This window comes from Lygodium microphyllum, chromosome 15 (assembly GCF_053477565.2).
Source record: "Lygodium microphyllum isolate KBCC chromosome 15, Lygodium_microphyllum_v1.1.10, whole genome shotgun sequence".
NCBI classification, from domain to species: domain Eukaryota; kingdom Viridiplantae; phylum Streptophyta; class Polypodiopsida; order Schizaeales; family Lygodiaceae; genus Lygodium; species Lygodium microphyllum.
In genome coordinates, this window is record NC_141149.1 from 46,488,565 (window position 1) to 46,504,319 (window position 15,755).

Consider the following 15,755-nt stretch of genomic DNA (forward strand, 5'->3'; position numbering starts at 1 on the left):
TTTCCCAAGTTCGAAGACATAATTTAAATTGATTTCTTGATAGTTTATAAACAATCCTTGAACATTGTAGATCTACGTGCATGCTTTAGTATGAGATGAAGAATGTGCATTAGATGTAACCAATATTCATTGTAAAAACTATCTCTTATGTTGTAGGTGGAAGCAAAAAGTGCTCATTGCTTGTGTAATGATGCTCATTGTAAAGTCCATTGCTTAGTCATGTGTGTGAACATACTTGGCCTTATATCAACAAGCAAGTAGTGGCTAATTGAGTGTAGCAATGCTAATGGTAAAATGCAATGTTTAGTTTTGGAAACAAATAGCTTTTTTTCGTTATGTTGTTGTAGCACAAACTCATGTATTGGTTGAGCTACAACCCTATTGGTTTCATATCTTAGTTTTTATCACGCTTGTGAACACAGGTTGGATTCACACTCGTTTGAGCAAAGGAGAACATGGACCAAGAGTTGAGTGGCAAGCTCTCCCGCTTTTAAAAAGCATTCGAGGATGAAAACTCATGTCTAATGTCATCACCTGCCCAAAACATAGACTACACGACTTTGGTGAGGAGGGAGATTTTAACTATTGGGCTTGCATTTCTTGCAACACGGTCTTCTTAATGGGCCAACCAATGGACGATAGTCATAGAAGCATATTCTATTTAGAATGGCTATGTGAAACCACCAACCTAGTGGCTTTGAGAGCACACTCAACTCTCCGTTTGCAGCATCAAAATTCCGGCCATGGTTGCAACTTGCCGCTCTCACTCTCAAGGGAGGATGTGAACACGGTCTTAGACAAGATGTAAGGGTTTTGGTATTGCACTTTGAATATGCGCGTGAGGTAAAGCACAAACGAAATGAGCCAATTCTAGGTTTGAGCGGAGATTAAGGCTAATACGGATGGAGGGAAGGGTGTATATTAAAGGGGCCATCGGCCACTTCGCGACCTCACAAGCCTGCATTTCCCTTCAATCTCTCAACCTTTCGTCTCGTCTCGTCTCTCTCTCTCTTCCTCTTCCTCTCGTCTGCCATCCCTATCGCTCTCTCGCGCTTCTCTCTTCTCATTCGCCTGCGTGACAAGCATACGGACGAAGGGAAGGGAGCAGCATTTTCTTCTTCTTCTTCTCTTGTCTGTTGTCTGTGTCTTTCCCTCCCCGCATCCGGACGACTGCAGACATGGGACTACCCCTTGCCTGCTCCCCCCTTCATCGCCAGCACGCAAACAGCAGGCCTTCCCCGCTTGCCTGAGCAGTTCCCCGCCCTTCCTTCCTCCATCTCTTGCTTCTCCTTCCCCCCCTTGCCCCCCCTCCTCGCACTTATGGGAAGCGAGGACATCCACCACTCCCTGCGAATGGAAATTTCTGCCCTCCCTTCTTCCACATCCTTCACCCCTGCCCCTTCCATCGTCAAGGACGCACCTGCTAGGCGTAATCTTTTGCCTGCTGTGTTCTTCCTTCCCCTCACTGGAGGAGCTTCTTTCTCTATACCTATTATCAGATCAACCATGAAGCATTGGTCCGAAAAAGATGCTTAGAAGTGAAATCCTGTGACCATTTCTGCTTCCCGTTGGTGAATGCCAGTACTCTTCTTGTGGATTCCGCCTGTGATTTCTAACGTCTCTGCCTGTCTAAAGAGCTTGCATATATTTTCCAAGGTATTGGCATTTCCCTGTCCTTCCTCTTCATCCTCTGAAACAAGTGTTCTGAAAGAGGCCGTTGGACTGACTCGCTTTGGAGCTCTTCAGTTTCAGTTTTTCTTGCAATGGCTGCAGTGGTTGCAAGTTGTGTGCTTGGGGAAAGGTTCTTCCCGGCAGTTTCTCATGTCTCACCAGAAAGGTCTCCATTTGTTTCAACAATTTCTCACGATTTTAGGTAACTTCTTTACTCCTGTTTCTCCGACTTTATGTGCCATGGCATGCAAGCGTCCGTCTCGTGACGTTTTATCGTCATGACGATTCATATGTTTCTAGGTCTGGATTTACCCGGATGATTAGCAAAGAACCGGCCAAGAAACTGAGTTCTCTGAAACTTTCTTGTAAAAATGGTCAAGGCATCGCTGTTGCCTCCAATTTGTCTCATAAAGAGGTGGATGGGACGCTTTTGCTTATGTTTTTTAACCTTTTCTCTAGTCGAAGCAGAGGGTCTAGGGTTTACCGTCTATTGAGTTTCATGTCTCTTGTTTGCAGCTTGTGCTCAAGCAGGCTCGGTTACAGTTTCGTGATCAGGTTGCCTTTAGGAAACAAGACAACGAGATTTCCATAGCCAAGGTAGAGAGCCTTCACCAAACATTTTCTTGTTTTTCGTGGCTTACGCTTGCAACATAGGGGCTATGACTGCTCTAGCAGTTGCTCAGTGAAGGGATGCGTTGTCCTTTTATAGAATTGCATCCTATGGATAAATTGTACCTTTCCATTTATTGTTCTGGTACTTTCAAGATATTGGGGTAGGTGAATTTGGCTACATTAGACTACGATTCTTGCAGGCCTTGTTGCTGATCTCAGCTGAAGATGAAGCTTTTATGTCTCTCAACAGAGAAAAGGATAGAGTGGCAGTTCAGTCAGAAGGCAGAAATGCCTCTGTTTTACACAGTGAGTCCTGCGGGATCGGCGTGGATGCTTTTCTCATAGCAGGAAAAACCATGTCAATGTGGATGTCGAGATTTGACTTCCTAGCAAAGGAAGTGGAAGACATGCTGGCTTTAAAAGGAGGCGTTCCTAAGTCTATTGAAGTGTTGAGAGCAGTTAGCACAGTTCTGTTTGACATCCAGGGATTTAAGTTAGCATCCACAGATCTGGTGTCAGGAAATTCTTATCTGCATCTTGTATTAACTCTAGGTTCAGGCTCTGGTAATCTTCCTTCCTCTTTCTGTGTTTCTCTCTTACTTACTTGGGTTATGGATTGTTTAAATGACATCTTAACTTGCAGAATGATGACATCCTTGACTGAAGGCATATGACATTTGAGTGTATCTGACTCAAGAGCTGATCAAGGTGCGTGTACTATTTTCCAGGTATACTATTGTGCGTCATCTACATGGAGGTTTGCAAACGTCTCGGTATATCTCTAAAGGGTGTTGGTATTGGGGACGAAGTTCTTATCTGGCCACTTGTAGAGAGTTTGCAGGTGATATTTTCTATATGTGGTTCTTATGTTGCAGGGAACCAAGTAACACATCTCTGGTATTAATGACACTGCTTTCCTACGTTGTTTTTGCTTGGTTTCAGGAATGTTTTGTGCCTCACAAGGGAGGTAAAAGCTGGTTCTCAAAGCTTCTGGCAGTGCTTCATCAACCTCATCTTCTTAATGGCATTACAGGGGATCTAACTCTTGTTTCTAACTCCAACTCGTCCAGTCTGACATTCATCTCCAACAGAGACATTGTTGCAAAGGCGTTGATTAATTTGAAAGTGAGTCATCACCGCCAAGGTGATTTTCAAGTCATAGTTAGGTTTTTGCTTGTTAATTACATGAAGGTGGCGGGTTTCTGCTTTGAATGTGCTTCCTGGTTGAAGATTCATCTTCTCACGTGATTTTTTTTTTCTAAATTTGGCTTGACAGAAGTTGCATTGGAAGGATGCTTGTAAATCTCGCCCAGGCTTTGGCTTAACAGATCCTCTTCATCCATTGGTGTATGCGGATGGAAGACTAGTTGACTACTCAGAGCTTGCTGTTGGAGCACTGTTAAGACCTCAAAGTCTGAGGTATGCAAGCTTTCCCATTCTGCAAATGTAGCCTGTCAAGCTTATGAATATATGTGTTGTTCAGTCTGAATAGGTGATGTTAGTATGTTATTCCTCAATGTATTTGGTCTCAAAGAGGAGCTCTTGTTGCTTGTTGCACCATGTTGAGACATTGCTAGTTACCAGGAAAGTTCTTTACAATCTCTTTGGAGTGCGCCTTTTGACTAACATCTTACTCATTTATGTAGCCCGCTTTATCTTCTTGGGTTTTGAAGGATTTGGTTAGTAATCAATGGATGTGTTACACATGAAGATAAGTGCCAATAGGTCACTGCCCCATGTATACAAGTCATCTGCCTTAGTAATGGATGTGTTACACATGAAGATAAGTGCCAATAGGTCACTGCCCCATGTATACAAGTCATCTGCCTTAGTTTAACATTGAGGCTTCCTTTGGCTGTGTATGCCTAGTATATAGGTAGAGGTTTCCAAAACAACATAGAAAAACCCTTTTTATTGCAAGTTCTTGGTTAGATATGACATTCTGGCATGGAATGTTCACCTCTGCTAAAGTCTCTGATTCTGGCATTCTTGTAAAAATGTGTGCACAATGCTAGGACTGCAAAATGACACTCAGAATCTTTTGAAAGCTGGAACTTTACTCGCAGCACATTCCCATAATTTTTTAATGGTGTGAAAACTGACTTATACCTATAAAAGGGAGATAGCTTTTACCACAATTTAGAACTACTAAGAATTTTGTGTAACTTCACCAATTAGGGGTAAGTGAAACAGTGCTTATGCTCCATCCAAAGGATCCCGATATAGTGTGAATGCTTGAAATAGTGCTTTTAACTTTTATCAAAAGCAGACAAGCTTCCACCTTGCCCTAAGAGGCTCTTCAGATAACACAGGCACGCTCAATGTCAGTCAAAACTAGTGATTCCATGTCTAGATATATTATTGTTATTGAACCTGAGCCTGATGCATCAGGCATAGATGTAAGAACATCGGTTCTGCATTAGCCATATGCATACATTGTGTACTTCTTAAGTACAGTGTTGATTTGTTTTCTAGATGTGGTTTGTGTTTGGAATAAATTTTCCCAGCTGTATTTGCTGGAGTGGTTACACTGTTCCAGATTTCCCATAGTTTTAGAAATAAGGAGGCAGTATAAATTACCCAATTTGTTGGCATTCTTTGCAGTTACAGTTGGCTGATTTTGCTTAAGACAAAATTGGCTAATTTTTTGCATTATGCTCACTTTCTTTGGGTTGAATGCATAACCATTTTACTGCTTTTCTCATCATGGTGGATTATGTAGTACACAGGCTTGGCATCATGGCATTGGTGCATGATCTGTTGGATGGATGCTCAGGCTTGCCATCATGGCATCACTAATGTATTTTGCGCTATATGTTAGATGGCATGTATGCAGGCTTGCTATATTGGCTTCAGTTTTAATGTTTCTGCAAAATAACTTGGATGGGATGTTTGCAGGCTTGCCATCATGGCATCTGAGAGGTTGTTGCTTCTGCAACCTGACAATTGGGAGTGGCGAAGAGACCATGGCTTGTTGTTGTATCATAGCCGGTAAGGTTTGGAGGACACAAGTCTTCAGTCTTTTCTTCAAATATTACCTGTGTTGGTATTGAAGTTGATTATTTTCTTGCAGGAGATATGGTGAAGCTGTTCAAGAGTTAAGTATATGTACAGCTTTTGCTCCTACCATTGAAGCACATATGCTCGAGCATTTTGTAGAAAAATTGCACCTTCTTCGAGCTGAATCATCCTGGAGCTCAGTGAGGTCGCCAAGTGCACCATCTACCTTGGCATAAGGCTTTGGCTGGTTCAGCAGTAGGCATTGCTCAAAGCTTGTATTCATTTGAGAATAAAGTGCTCAAATTTAAGAAACTCGTTACCTAAATTTGAAATATGACTAAGCTAGTGAGGCCAAGGCTCCAAAATTTCCCAGATTAATTTCACATATCAAGGAGGATCTTATCCAAGAGTCATCTTCATATGAGAAGTCTAATTAGAAGATATTGTCATCAGTTGAAATGAGTTATGGTGTCGTTCAGGAATGATTTTTATTTGTGGTGGCTCTGAATTGCACTTTCTCACATTTTAGTGTAGTGGTCTGCATTTTCTTACATATTAGTGTAGTTGGAGATGGTGAGAGGCTGAAGTTGCATAGTAGCATTCTCTGGCTAGCATAAAGCTACTTGAAGGTATGCACATCAGTTTTTACTCCTGCTGGGGATGCCCTATCATGCAATAAGACATCAGCTCTGTCTTTCATTGTAATTTGCCATCCAGAAATGCAGCCTTTTTCTGAAACTATCTTTCTCCAGCAGTCTACTGCAGCTCAAGCCTAGCCTTTGGCAGGCAAAGCTGAACATTTGTTTCAGTACAGTACTTTGGCACCCACTGCATGGTAACAGAGCAGTCTGCAGAAAGTCAGTCCTGGAGCGGTTGAAACAAAATTGAGCATTGGCACCCACTGCATGGTAATAGAGCAGTCTGCAGAAAGCCAGTCCTGGAGCAGTTGAAACAAAATTTAGCCCTTTTTAGTAAATCAGAATGTAGTATTGTAGAACATTGTGGTCTCATTGTTTTACTCAATTGCCTATGCGGATAATCATCCTGAAGAACTGCATTGCACATTAATTGATCTTCCAGCCATAAGGATATTTCTAAGTTCAGGTGTATAGGTGGACTAATATAGTAGAACAGAGGAAACCTTACAACAGCTCAGAAACGAACTAGTACAGAGTATTGAAAATTCCCAGATGAATGATAAACTGTGAGAACGATTAAAGAATAAGGTAGAATATTGTCTGATCGTACACAAGCTGCCTACTGCCTAACCTCTTGGAGCAAGCAACACCAATGGGGTCACACCATCTGAGGATTGCTTGGGTCATTAATTAGGCCTCATTGTCAAGTACTGCACGACTTACTGATAATACTGATAGTGGTAATGATGGTAAAACATGGTATTCGAATACTATGTGATAATGATGAGATCACTTTTATCAAGCATTTAACTTTGAATGTTCCCAGTTTGTAAAAGCGCATCAGTGCAGCTCACTTAGAATGTTGATATTATATTGCCAAGAACACCATTCCCATGTATGGCAGAGGTTCCATTCTATAGTGTACATCGTACTTACATTGAAGAACCTCAGCTACTGAGAGTATGGGCATTATATTAGGTATGAAAATCACTGAGAGCCCCTACACTTTGAACCTAGATGCTCGGTATTGTAGCCTTCTATGAGTTGCATATTATGAGATTGAATGTCTTGGACAGAGGCCAGGGTGTTGTGACATCAGAGCACGGTAGTGGCAGTATACATTTCTAAATCAGTCTTCTAGTAGAAATTAGGCATTGGCCGAAAATGATAGGTAGAACTTAGGCCTTGTTTGCTAGGACTCTTGAACTTAGTTTTATTAACCTTACAATGACCCAAGCAATATTGTTGTTGGTAAAAGGTTTACGAATCTTAGGCCTTATTTGCTAGGACCCTCGAAAATTTGGTTTTTTAACCTTCCAATGACCCAAGCATCATCTTTGTTGGTCAAAGATCTATGACTATCTGATCCAACTCCAACGACATGAAGATGTTACTCTAACATTGTCTCTAGAAGATTCCTGAGACACTTTTTATGAAGATCGACTTGTGAAACTTAATTCATGTTCAATTTACAATGGTTTGTGTTTTGTTTGTTTGCCTCGTGCTTTACTGAAATTAGGATCAAGTAAAATTTTGAAGTGTTTGTACAAAGTTTCAATGGCTTGCTAATTTGATGCATATGTGGACTTGAGAAAAGATTTAATTAGGTGGCCTAAACCTTGGCTTTATAGAACGGAACTTCGGATACTTCTTCAGCATTAGGTGGGGTTGAATTATTGCTTGTTGTAAATCGCCTTCTTTTATGAAAAAGTGATTTGTTACATTACTATATAAACTAAGAAAATAGATGATAAAACTCTTAACAGGCAAAGGACCATTTTCCATATCTCAGCATACATCCTAAGCACAATATGTTCATGTCATGTCAATATTCATTAAGTTGGTAATACTACATGAACTTTTAATTGGAGTTCTTTGCTATGGGAATATGAACAATTAGCATGTTTGGTTAGGAAGAGAACATGCTCAATTAGGATATTGGTGAGAAAGATGACTTCAACCAAATTTTTTTGTTGGATAGGGTTCAACGGTAGGGTTCAACGGTAAATGTTGGCTAGTTTGGACTTTTCATTGTGAAACAAAACATTGATCTACAAATGAACCCAAAATCACTTAAGTTAATGGAAAGTGAATTTTAAATGCACAAATCATGATTAAGAAGATGGCTCAAAATATAATTGAACTATGGGAGAGTAGGAGAGAAAAAACTCGAGGATGATGGTATAGTGGTTAGTAATTGAGTTCGTAATTGGAAGTGCAATCTCTTAACCGATACTTTGTTGATCAATCTCTAGCTATTCATTTGCTTTTGAGATATCCTATTTGTGTATAAGAATATTCTTGGACAATGCAATTATTCAAAAAAGAATGTATGCATAGTCAAAAGCATTGTAAGGTTAATTCTATTAAGTTGCATAGTAGCTTCAATAGATAGTTTCATATATCATAAAGTAGCTTCCCCTGTCTAACCTTTTAGGATAATTGTAAGTGCAATCTCTTGCCCACTTGGATACTTTGTTGAACAAGCCCCAACTATTCATTTGGCTTGTGAGATATCCTATTTGTACATATGAAGAATCTTGGACAACACAATAACTCAAAATAGAATGTGTGCATAGTCGAAAGCATTGTATAGTTAATTCTATTAGATTGTAAAGTAGCTCCAATGACTAGTTTCATATATCCTAACCATTTTGGACAAAATCATAAAGTAGCTTCCATGGCCTAACCATTTAGGATAGTCAAAATCATTGCTATAAGCTGCACAGTAGCTACCATGGCTAGTTTCGTATATTCCAACCATTTTGGACTTAATGATAAAGTGGCATTATATAGCATTGCATTATTGTTCACATTAAGCAATAGTAACTTGCATAGCTAGTTGCTAATTGTTTCGGGCTTCTTTATATGAATGCCAGGCACTAGGTCATTTGTCATAAGAAAGTGGTTTGCATATTGAATATAATTAAACTGAGAAACATGGTGAGAAACTACCATTTAGCAAGCTTGGTTATTGTAAACTTTTTTTAAAAGAAGGTTTTTGCTCTGTTATAGCTTTGTTAAAAGTGGTTTCAAAGAGAGTGTATGTACATGAATATTGGCATAACATAGTTTTTATACATCAAAAAGCTTCTCTTCCACTTTAAACCATATTTATCTCTCTTTGCATCTCATTGCAATTTAGTTGAGGGCTGAGTAGCAATTGTAAAGACTAAATGGTTGAGAGGAGAATCTTCCCTTACAAAGCTGGGATATTTCCTTGAGTACTCTACAATTTTCACATTGTGCAACTTGGGCATTAGTTGAGGGCCAAGTAGCAATTGTAAAGAATATATGGTTGAGAGGACAATCTTCCCCAACAAAGTTGGGATATTTTCTCAAATATTCTACAATTTTCACACTATGCAACTTGGGCATTTTAGTAAATAAAAATTTTGATAGTGACAAACTTCCTTACTTGAGAGATGACGTAACCATATGAAAGTAATCCATTGAACTTAGACATATTTGCTTTTTCCAATCTAAATGTTCTAAGTATTCATTATACCACATGCTTGCATTATTATGTTAAGAATTATATTCTAGATGGACCTACCATCTAAGAAACCAAATTTCATCTTATTACTTGAGGACAATCTTATAGGCCATTCCTAGTAATGTGATATGCTTCCTATTTATATATTGGTGCAAATATGATAGGCTTCCATTGATATAATAGTGCACATTGAATAATTTGTAAACAAGTGAATATGACCATTTTTCTAATATTAAGGTAAATGCCCTATGGTTAAGAAAATATTTAATAGGGGACTTATGCTAATTGACTTAATCTTGTTGAACCCTTAAAAATTCTTTAGAGATACTAGCACAAGTCCAAGGGCTTTTCCTTACTTCAGGGAGTGAAAAGTTTTTCAATTGAAACCTACCATGATAAACCCAACAATTATTGTTGAAAAGTAAAGCTTTGTCTTTTCTTTGGCAATGTGCAATAATGAGTTTTGAGAATGTTTGAGGAATCCAATTATGAAAGACTTGGCACATGTGTGGTTTGCAATTGTCGGTGTGTCTTGGTTTTATTCATTGCAACTCAAAGGGTCCAATTTGACCATTATAGAAGGAAACACAAAAGATTGTAATTAATATATGGCTCCATTTATTACTTTTATATGTAGATTTTTTGGAATCAAATGGTAGAAGGTCTAACAAGGTGAGCCTATCACAAGGGCTTTCCTTAAATAAAGTAAGGGATGAAAGAGTCAACAAAGGTAAAAGTTCTAAATGTTAAAGCTTTGTGATGAGATTGAAGGTTATTTTAAAAGATTTTAGCTTGAGCTTAGAGACTTCTGTTTGATTCTTTTGACTAAGATGCTTAAAGGTCCTTGAGAAAAATATTTTTGAAGATGAAATTTTCAACTTTGTATCAAAAATATTGTGAATGAAATTTTCAACTTTGTATAAAAGAATGAGCAATGCTTGGGCTAGCTAACATGAGAGATGTAAGTATAAACAACATTAGCACTTGTTATACACACACACACACACACACACACACACACACTCTCTCTCTCTCTCTCTCTCTCTCTCTCTCTCAAAGTAGTCCAGTGGTAAGCCACATGTTTTATTAACATGTTGATTCCGGTTCAAATCTTCACTTTGAACTTAAGATCATTTGGTCAACATGTATTCAACTTCACTAGTTGAGATATATTTGTTTGGTTTGCTCTCTCTCTCTCTCTCTCTCTCTCTCCACACACACACACACACACACACACACACACACACACACACACACACACACACACACACACACACACAAAAGTATATGCATATGCATTATCTACCTCAAAACCAACCCAACATTGCCATGTAAGCAAAAGGCTTGTTTGTATTAATTTGAATATCTTGGGGTCAATAAGAGACGTGTATGTAAATAAGAGCATGATAGTCCTAAAAATAAGAAATCCTACATATTATGTGAGGGAGCTTGTAAATTTCAACTTGATTTTTTTAGTGTTGGCTCCATATATATACATGAAATATGAGTGCTAGGGATAGGTTGACGACATTGGTAGGTGTCCATCAAGTCTTGTAATGCTCACCAATGAATGGCAAGTACTTGGAAGGAAGAGTGTGTGTGAGTTTGGGAATGTCTAGGTTCAAATTATACATTGGGTATTGGCATCACTGTGCCTTGCCTTTGGGCATAATAAGGATGGATATTTGACTATCATCTAAATTTCTTTCCACACAAAATAACATCTCAATAGTATGTTAAGGGCCTTTGGAATGGGAAGTGAGAGAGATACACTCTTATAACTACCTTATTAGGAGATTTCCCTTGCCCTTGTCGCACCGAACCTCTACTACAAATCATACTGTGTGTGTTTTGGTTATGGCTTAAGAAGCTACATGAGATAGGGTTGCTAGGTAAGCACATCTTGGTCCTATTTGTTGAAGCCTTCAACTATCACTGCGTGTAAGGACAATGCATCCCCCTTACCTTGCCTTGGTGGGAAGACAGCTTACACATTGATAAATCTCAATGTTCATTATTGTAATTTTTTGGGAAGGTAATTCAAAAGCCTTCATTCCATATGTCACTTTTATGGTTTTTGATATCCTTTTGTAAGTAGCTTGTGTTATTTATTGAAAGGAAGGTTTCGAATAAACAAGTTTAAATTAGGCCAGCTACACAATTGCTGTGGATGGACAAGTTGGAAGGAAAAAAATGAGTTGAGGTGCCACGTGTTGAATTTCCAATCCAGATTCCTTGCTTGATGTTGGAAGGAAAAAAATGAGTTGAGGTGCCACGTGTTGAATTTCCAATCTAGATTCCTTGCTTGATGGACACTTTTGGGTGGGGGGATCTCTCGCCCAAGAATTGGAAGTGTACACTGTTTAGGAGCTTTTTCCCAAAAAGTGGAATCCACACATTACAAGACTAGAACTTGCACCTCTCATTTGAGAGAGCAATTTTATTATTAGTGGGCCAAGTACTCTACATGTCAAGAATGGCTGTTGTTGGCATGTAAGGCATTGCCCCAGCCATCTAGGGTAGCGTCTAACTGGCCTTAGGCTCGGATGTTTATTGTAAACCTTGCAAATACTTGGTTTATCAATTCATTATTTATGTGATTGGGGTTTTAGCATTATTTTTCTAGGATGAAATTTGGAGAGCTTCATTATAAATCTCATGGATAATTCTCATGGTCTATTTAAGAGTCCTTGAAAATGTAGGGTTGGGAAACAAGTTCTGTACGACACGTAATCAAGTTGATAAAGTGAGGATTCCGAAAGAGGTCTATGATGAAATGAATTACTTAATGTTCAGAATTAAAAAAGAAAGATTAGGAGTCAAACACAGGATTATGACAAAAGTGAGAGCCAAACGCAAGTTAGTTGGAAAAGGCCTTGAGGATAAGTTTGATGACCTCGGGGAAGGAGGCTGATAGCTTATGCCTTTACAAAAGGCATATGTGATGGGGATTCTATGGCTTTACAAAAAACACACACACACACAAACACACACATATATATATATATATATAAGCGCGGCTTCGAGACACCACATAGCCTCTACCCAGCCGGCATCTTGTCCCCTCCTTTGCAAGACAGTCGCGTCATATAGCCCTCCCTCCCCGCCATTAGAAATGATACCCCTTTCGCTAAGCATATAATTAACTACTTAATTAATTAATTAACTAATTAAGACACCTTCAATGTCCATCGCTTGAGCTGCGCACCCACCCCCCGCATCAGCTCACGTGTCCTTTTCTAAAGTGGGCTAATATGATATTATTATTAAGGATAACCTTACGCAAAATAAAGGCCTCTTGTTGCCACAGGTCGAATAGGCTCCTGTAACGTTAGGTGGAAAACATTGCACGTGCTTGTGGAGTATGAAAACAACAGAAGCCACACGCTTTTGAAAGCATCTAGTTGCACACATCACTCCCATACACACCATGTGTGTTTCCACCCACATACATGCCACACACGTGCACTCGCACGAAGCATGCACCCCCCCCCCCCCCCCCCCCCCCCCAATTTCAAATACAAAAGCTAAACATAGCAAGCCCTTTTGCCTTTAAAAAACGTTACAACCAGATATTCGTTATTTAAATGCACATGGTAAGCTATTTCAATAAACGAACTAAGTATTTACATCTAACGTTGCTAAGCTATTAGATAAAGCTGTATAAACATGTTATAGCGACTCTTTGTTTTATGTAATAATAGAATCATTGCACATTCCCTTTGATACTTCATTGGCCTACTACTTTGCCGGGCACTAGGTACACCCAAAGTTCAACAACTTCCCTTTCTTCTGAGTAGGAAAGGGCTCTAGTTTATTAAGCTACCTCATGGTAGTTTGGTATTATTTTTCTCGAGTGTTTTCGTATTTGGTGGCAATGAAGAGAAAGGGGAAGGTTGCAAGTGTGGTAGCATATACATGCCACTTTCACACCTCATGACTTGGAAGGCTTTTGACATCCCCACATAAGCCACCTCCAATCTCCATAGGCCTATATAATTATAAGCTAAAACCCTTAACTTATTAGTGGCCACGATTTAACGTATCACTTTTAAGAACCCAATCGCCAATCACCAAGGGCCAACAACCACAAACCGCAACCCACATTTTTGGAGTGGTCGATTAAGTTTGAACTTTAGTTTATGCTTGTGACTAGTTACATCCTACATAGGTCTAGGGTTTGGTATTTGATGGCTTTAACATTTAAAGTGACTTGCTTTTTGAGTCTCTAACCCATGACTTGAGCTTTGCATAAGTGCATGTTTGTAACTGTTTTAAAGTGGGATGTAAATCAATATCCTAAGAGAACTAGAGTGACATGTGCAATTGGATGAATGCATAAGAAAAAAGTGTCTTAGGACCTAAGCTAATATAAAGTCCCTTTGGACAATTTTACAACCTATGATAGGAAAAAAATGCAAGTGATACAATAGAGTCTCATGGTAGAGGCAAGAAGTAGTAGAAACGTGATTATATTTTTGAAAGCAAAAGATGACTTAGCCTACATGTAAGGAGCACATATAGGATACATGGCAAGCTACCATTGGTTAAATATATGGTCATGCATGAAGCAAAGTATTAGCAATGATTTTGGTGATTTAAAAGCATAAATAATAAGATCTCATGCATTATGAGCCCTTCTTTTTATACTAGGCAAAAATACAAGCAAAAAATGCATCGGATAATGGACAGTACTCCCTAAATGAAATTTTAGGCCTAGGGTATTGTGCCTTTTTCTTGTTCAACCTTTGGGAAGGACATAACATTACAATATAGCTGTACACTCGAGTATAGAAAGACATATATTAAAGGAACTATAGCAAACTTACATGAACTTGCAATGCTTAAGTCCCACTTATCATATTCACTAATAATATCAAATTTAAATATATGTGCACAAACATTTTATGCTTCACAAAATACATCCTAGCACATTGCTATGTACAAGGTACAGGTACATATTTGTATGCGTGGGGTGTGTGTTTTAGTAATTCTTTACAAAATTGTTGTGTGATCATGCTTTACTTGGTGATCTTGATGGTTTTGTACTTTTATGAGTGTTTTCTCAATGTTTTTGATACATTTCTTATGGCACTCCTTGAAAGCACAAGCAATGAGTACATTGGTTTCACATACATGCAAATAGAGTATGACACGTATATAGATGAACATAACATTTATGCTACTAGAGAATGAAATGTATATAAAAACACAACACATCACCACATTGTGTACTTGCACATATAGTGAGATAGAAAATGACACAAAAACAAGAGCCAAAGAATGGCTATGGTAGTGTTCACATAAAACATTTTTGTAGAGATACAAAACCTTCTAATTTAAAAGATTGAAAGACGTTTGAATGAAATCCACATATTTTCCACTTTTGTAACAAAATTATAGCATTTAAATGTTCGAACTTTTGAAAGTTCACAATTCATTCTACATAAAACCTCAATTTTTTGTGAACACTATGCTATGCTCATGCCAAAAATAGAGGGAGCGAAGAAAGAGTTAAGAATGTTGTGACCAAAAGTTATCAAAATATGAAATTATCACACACATCACATATAATCTCTACAAAATGAGCATAAACTAGCATGGTAAATCCTCTAAGAGATTAAAAAATCTATGAAAATATGTGTGAAATTCCAAGCCATGAGTAGCCCAGGAGCCTCCAAGTATAAGCTCCTATCCAAAAGAGTTGTTCAAACCAAAACTGTTCTATTCTATGTAAAATATAGAACTAAAAACTACATAAAATCGACTTTACAATTGCTCAAATTTGTAGCTCTCATTGTGCTCTTTGTTTTTTGAGCTATAGAATACCGCAATCCATTATTTTATGCAAAAGTTATGGCCAAAATACAAAAATGTTGTCAAGCTATCATAGCTGTCCCCACAACTTCTATAGCATGCTCTATATCTCTAAAAATGAATAGAATGACTCCAAATTTAATGCTTGAAATGTATTTTTACTTGTCCCTTTGTTGTACGTACATTTTGAGAGGAAGAAAATGGAAGAGAATGTTGATTTATCTTCTCTTGAAAGGCTTGAATGTTGTTAATCTCTTTCAGCATCCAAAACTCTTTTCAAGCATCCAAAGCCAAGTTGTTTTGCATCACTTCCAACCACTAATAGCTACCCCAATGAATGCCAAAATGGGCTATTGCAACCCCAAATCAAGCCTCAATGGCTCAAGCCTCTACATGACTCAAATCTAGATCTCAACTATGAGAATAGTACTTTTATCAATGTGTAGGTAGGAAGCATTAATATCAAAGTAGAAGCTCAAATATTTGACCTTCATAAGAAAAAGATTCACTCCTCGCACTCC

At 38.4% G+C, this 15,755-nt stretch overlaps 1 protein-coding gene across 4 annotated transcripts; it reads left to right on the plus strand.

The window, feature by feature from the left end:
- The first annotated feature begins 938 nt into the window (after positions 1 to 938).
- Positions 939 to 5,704, plus strand: LOC148024485 (transglutaminase family protein). Of its 4 annotated transcripts, none has more exons than XM_087694131.1 (10): positions 940 to 1,656; positions 1,747 to 1,873; positions 1,972 to 2,086; positions 2,188 to 2,268; positions 2,484 to 2,847; positions 3,012 to 3,124; positions 3,226 to 3,408; positions 3,560 to 3,702; positions 5,182 to 5,274; positions 5,357 to 5,704. In XM_087694131.1, the coding sequence occupies exons 2-10, from the start codon at positions 1,764 to 1,766 to the stop codon at positions 5,517 to 5,519; spliced, it is 1,365 nt and encodes a 454-aa protein (XP_087550257.1). In that variant the 5' UTR covers positions 940 to 1,656; positions 1,747 to 1,763; the 3' UTR covers positions 5,520 to 5,704. The 4 variants fall into 4 exon arrangements, with proteins under 4 accessions (XP_087550260.1, XP_087550257.1, XP_087550261.1 ...); XM_087694135.1 differs by having other exon boundaries at positions 1,774 to 1,873; XM_087694133.1 differs by having other exon boundaries at positions 940 to 1,571; positions 1,657 to 1,873.
- Positions 5,705 to 15,755: the final 10,051 nt, after the last annotated feature.

Bases quoted from the DNA above. Each gene is read 5' to 3' on its own strand.
- LOC148024485 (XM_087694131.1), top strand. From the start codon at position 1,764: ATGGCTGCAGTGGTTGCAAGTTGTGTGCTTGGGGAAAGGTTCTTCCCG. The intron at 1,874-1,971 runs GTAACTTCTTTA...ATATGTTTCTAG, and splicing joins ACAATTTCTCACGATTTTAG to GTCTGGATTTACCCGGATGA. The intron at 2,269-2,483 runs GTAGAGAGCCTT...CGATTCTTGCAG, and splicing joins ACGAGATTTCCATAGCCAAG to GCCTTGTTGCTGATCTCAGC.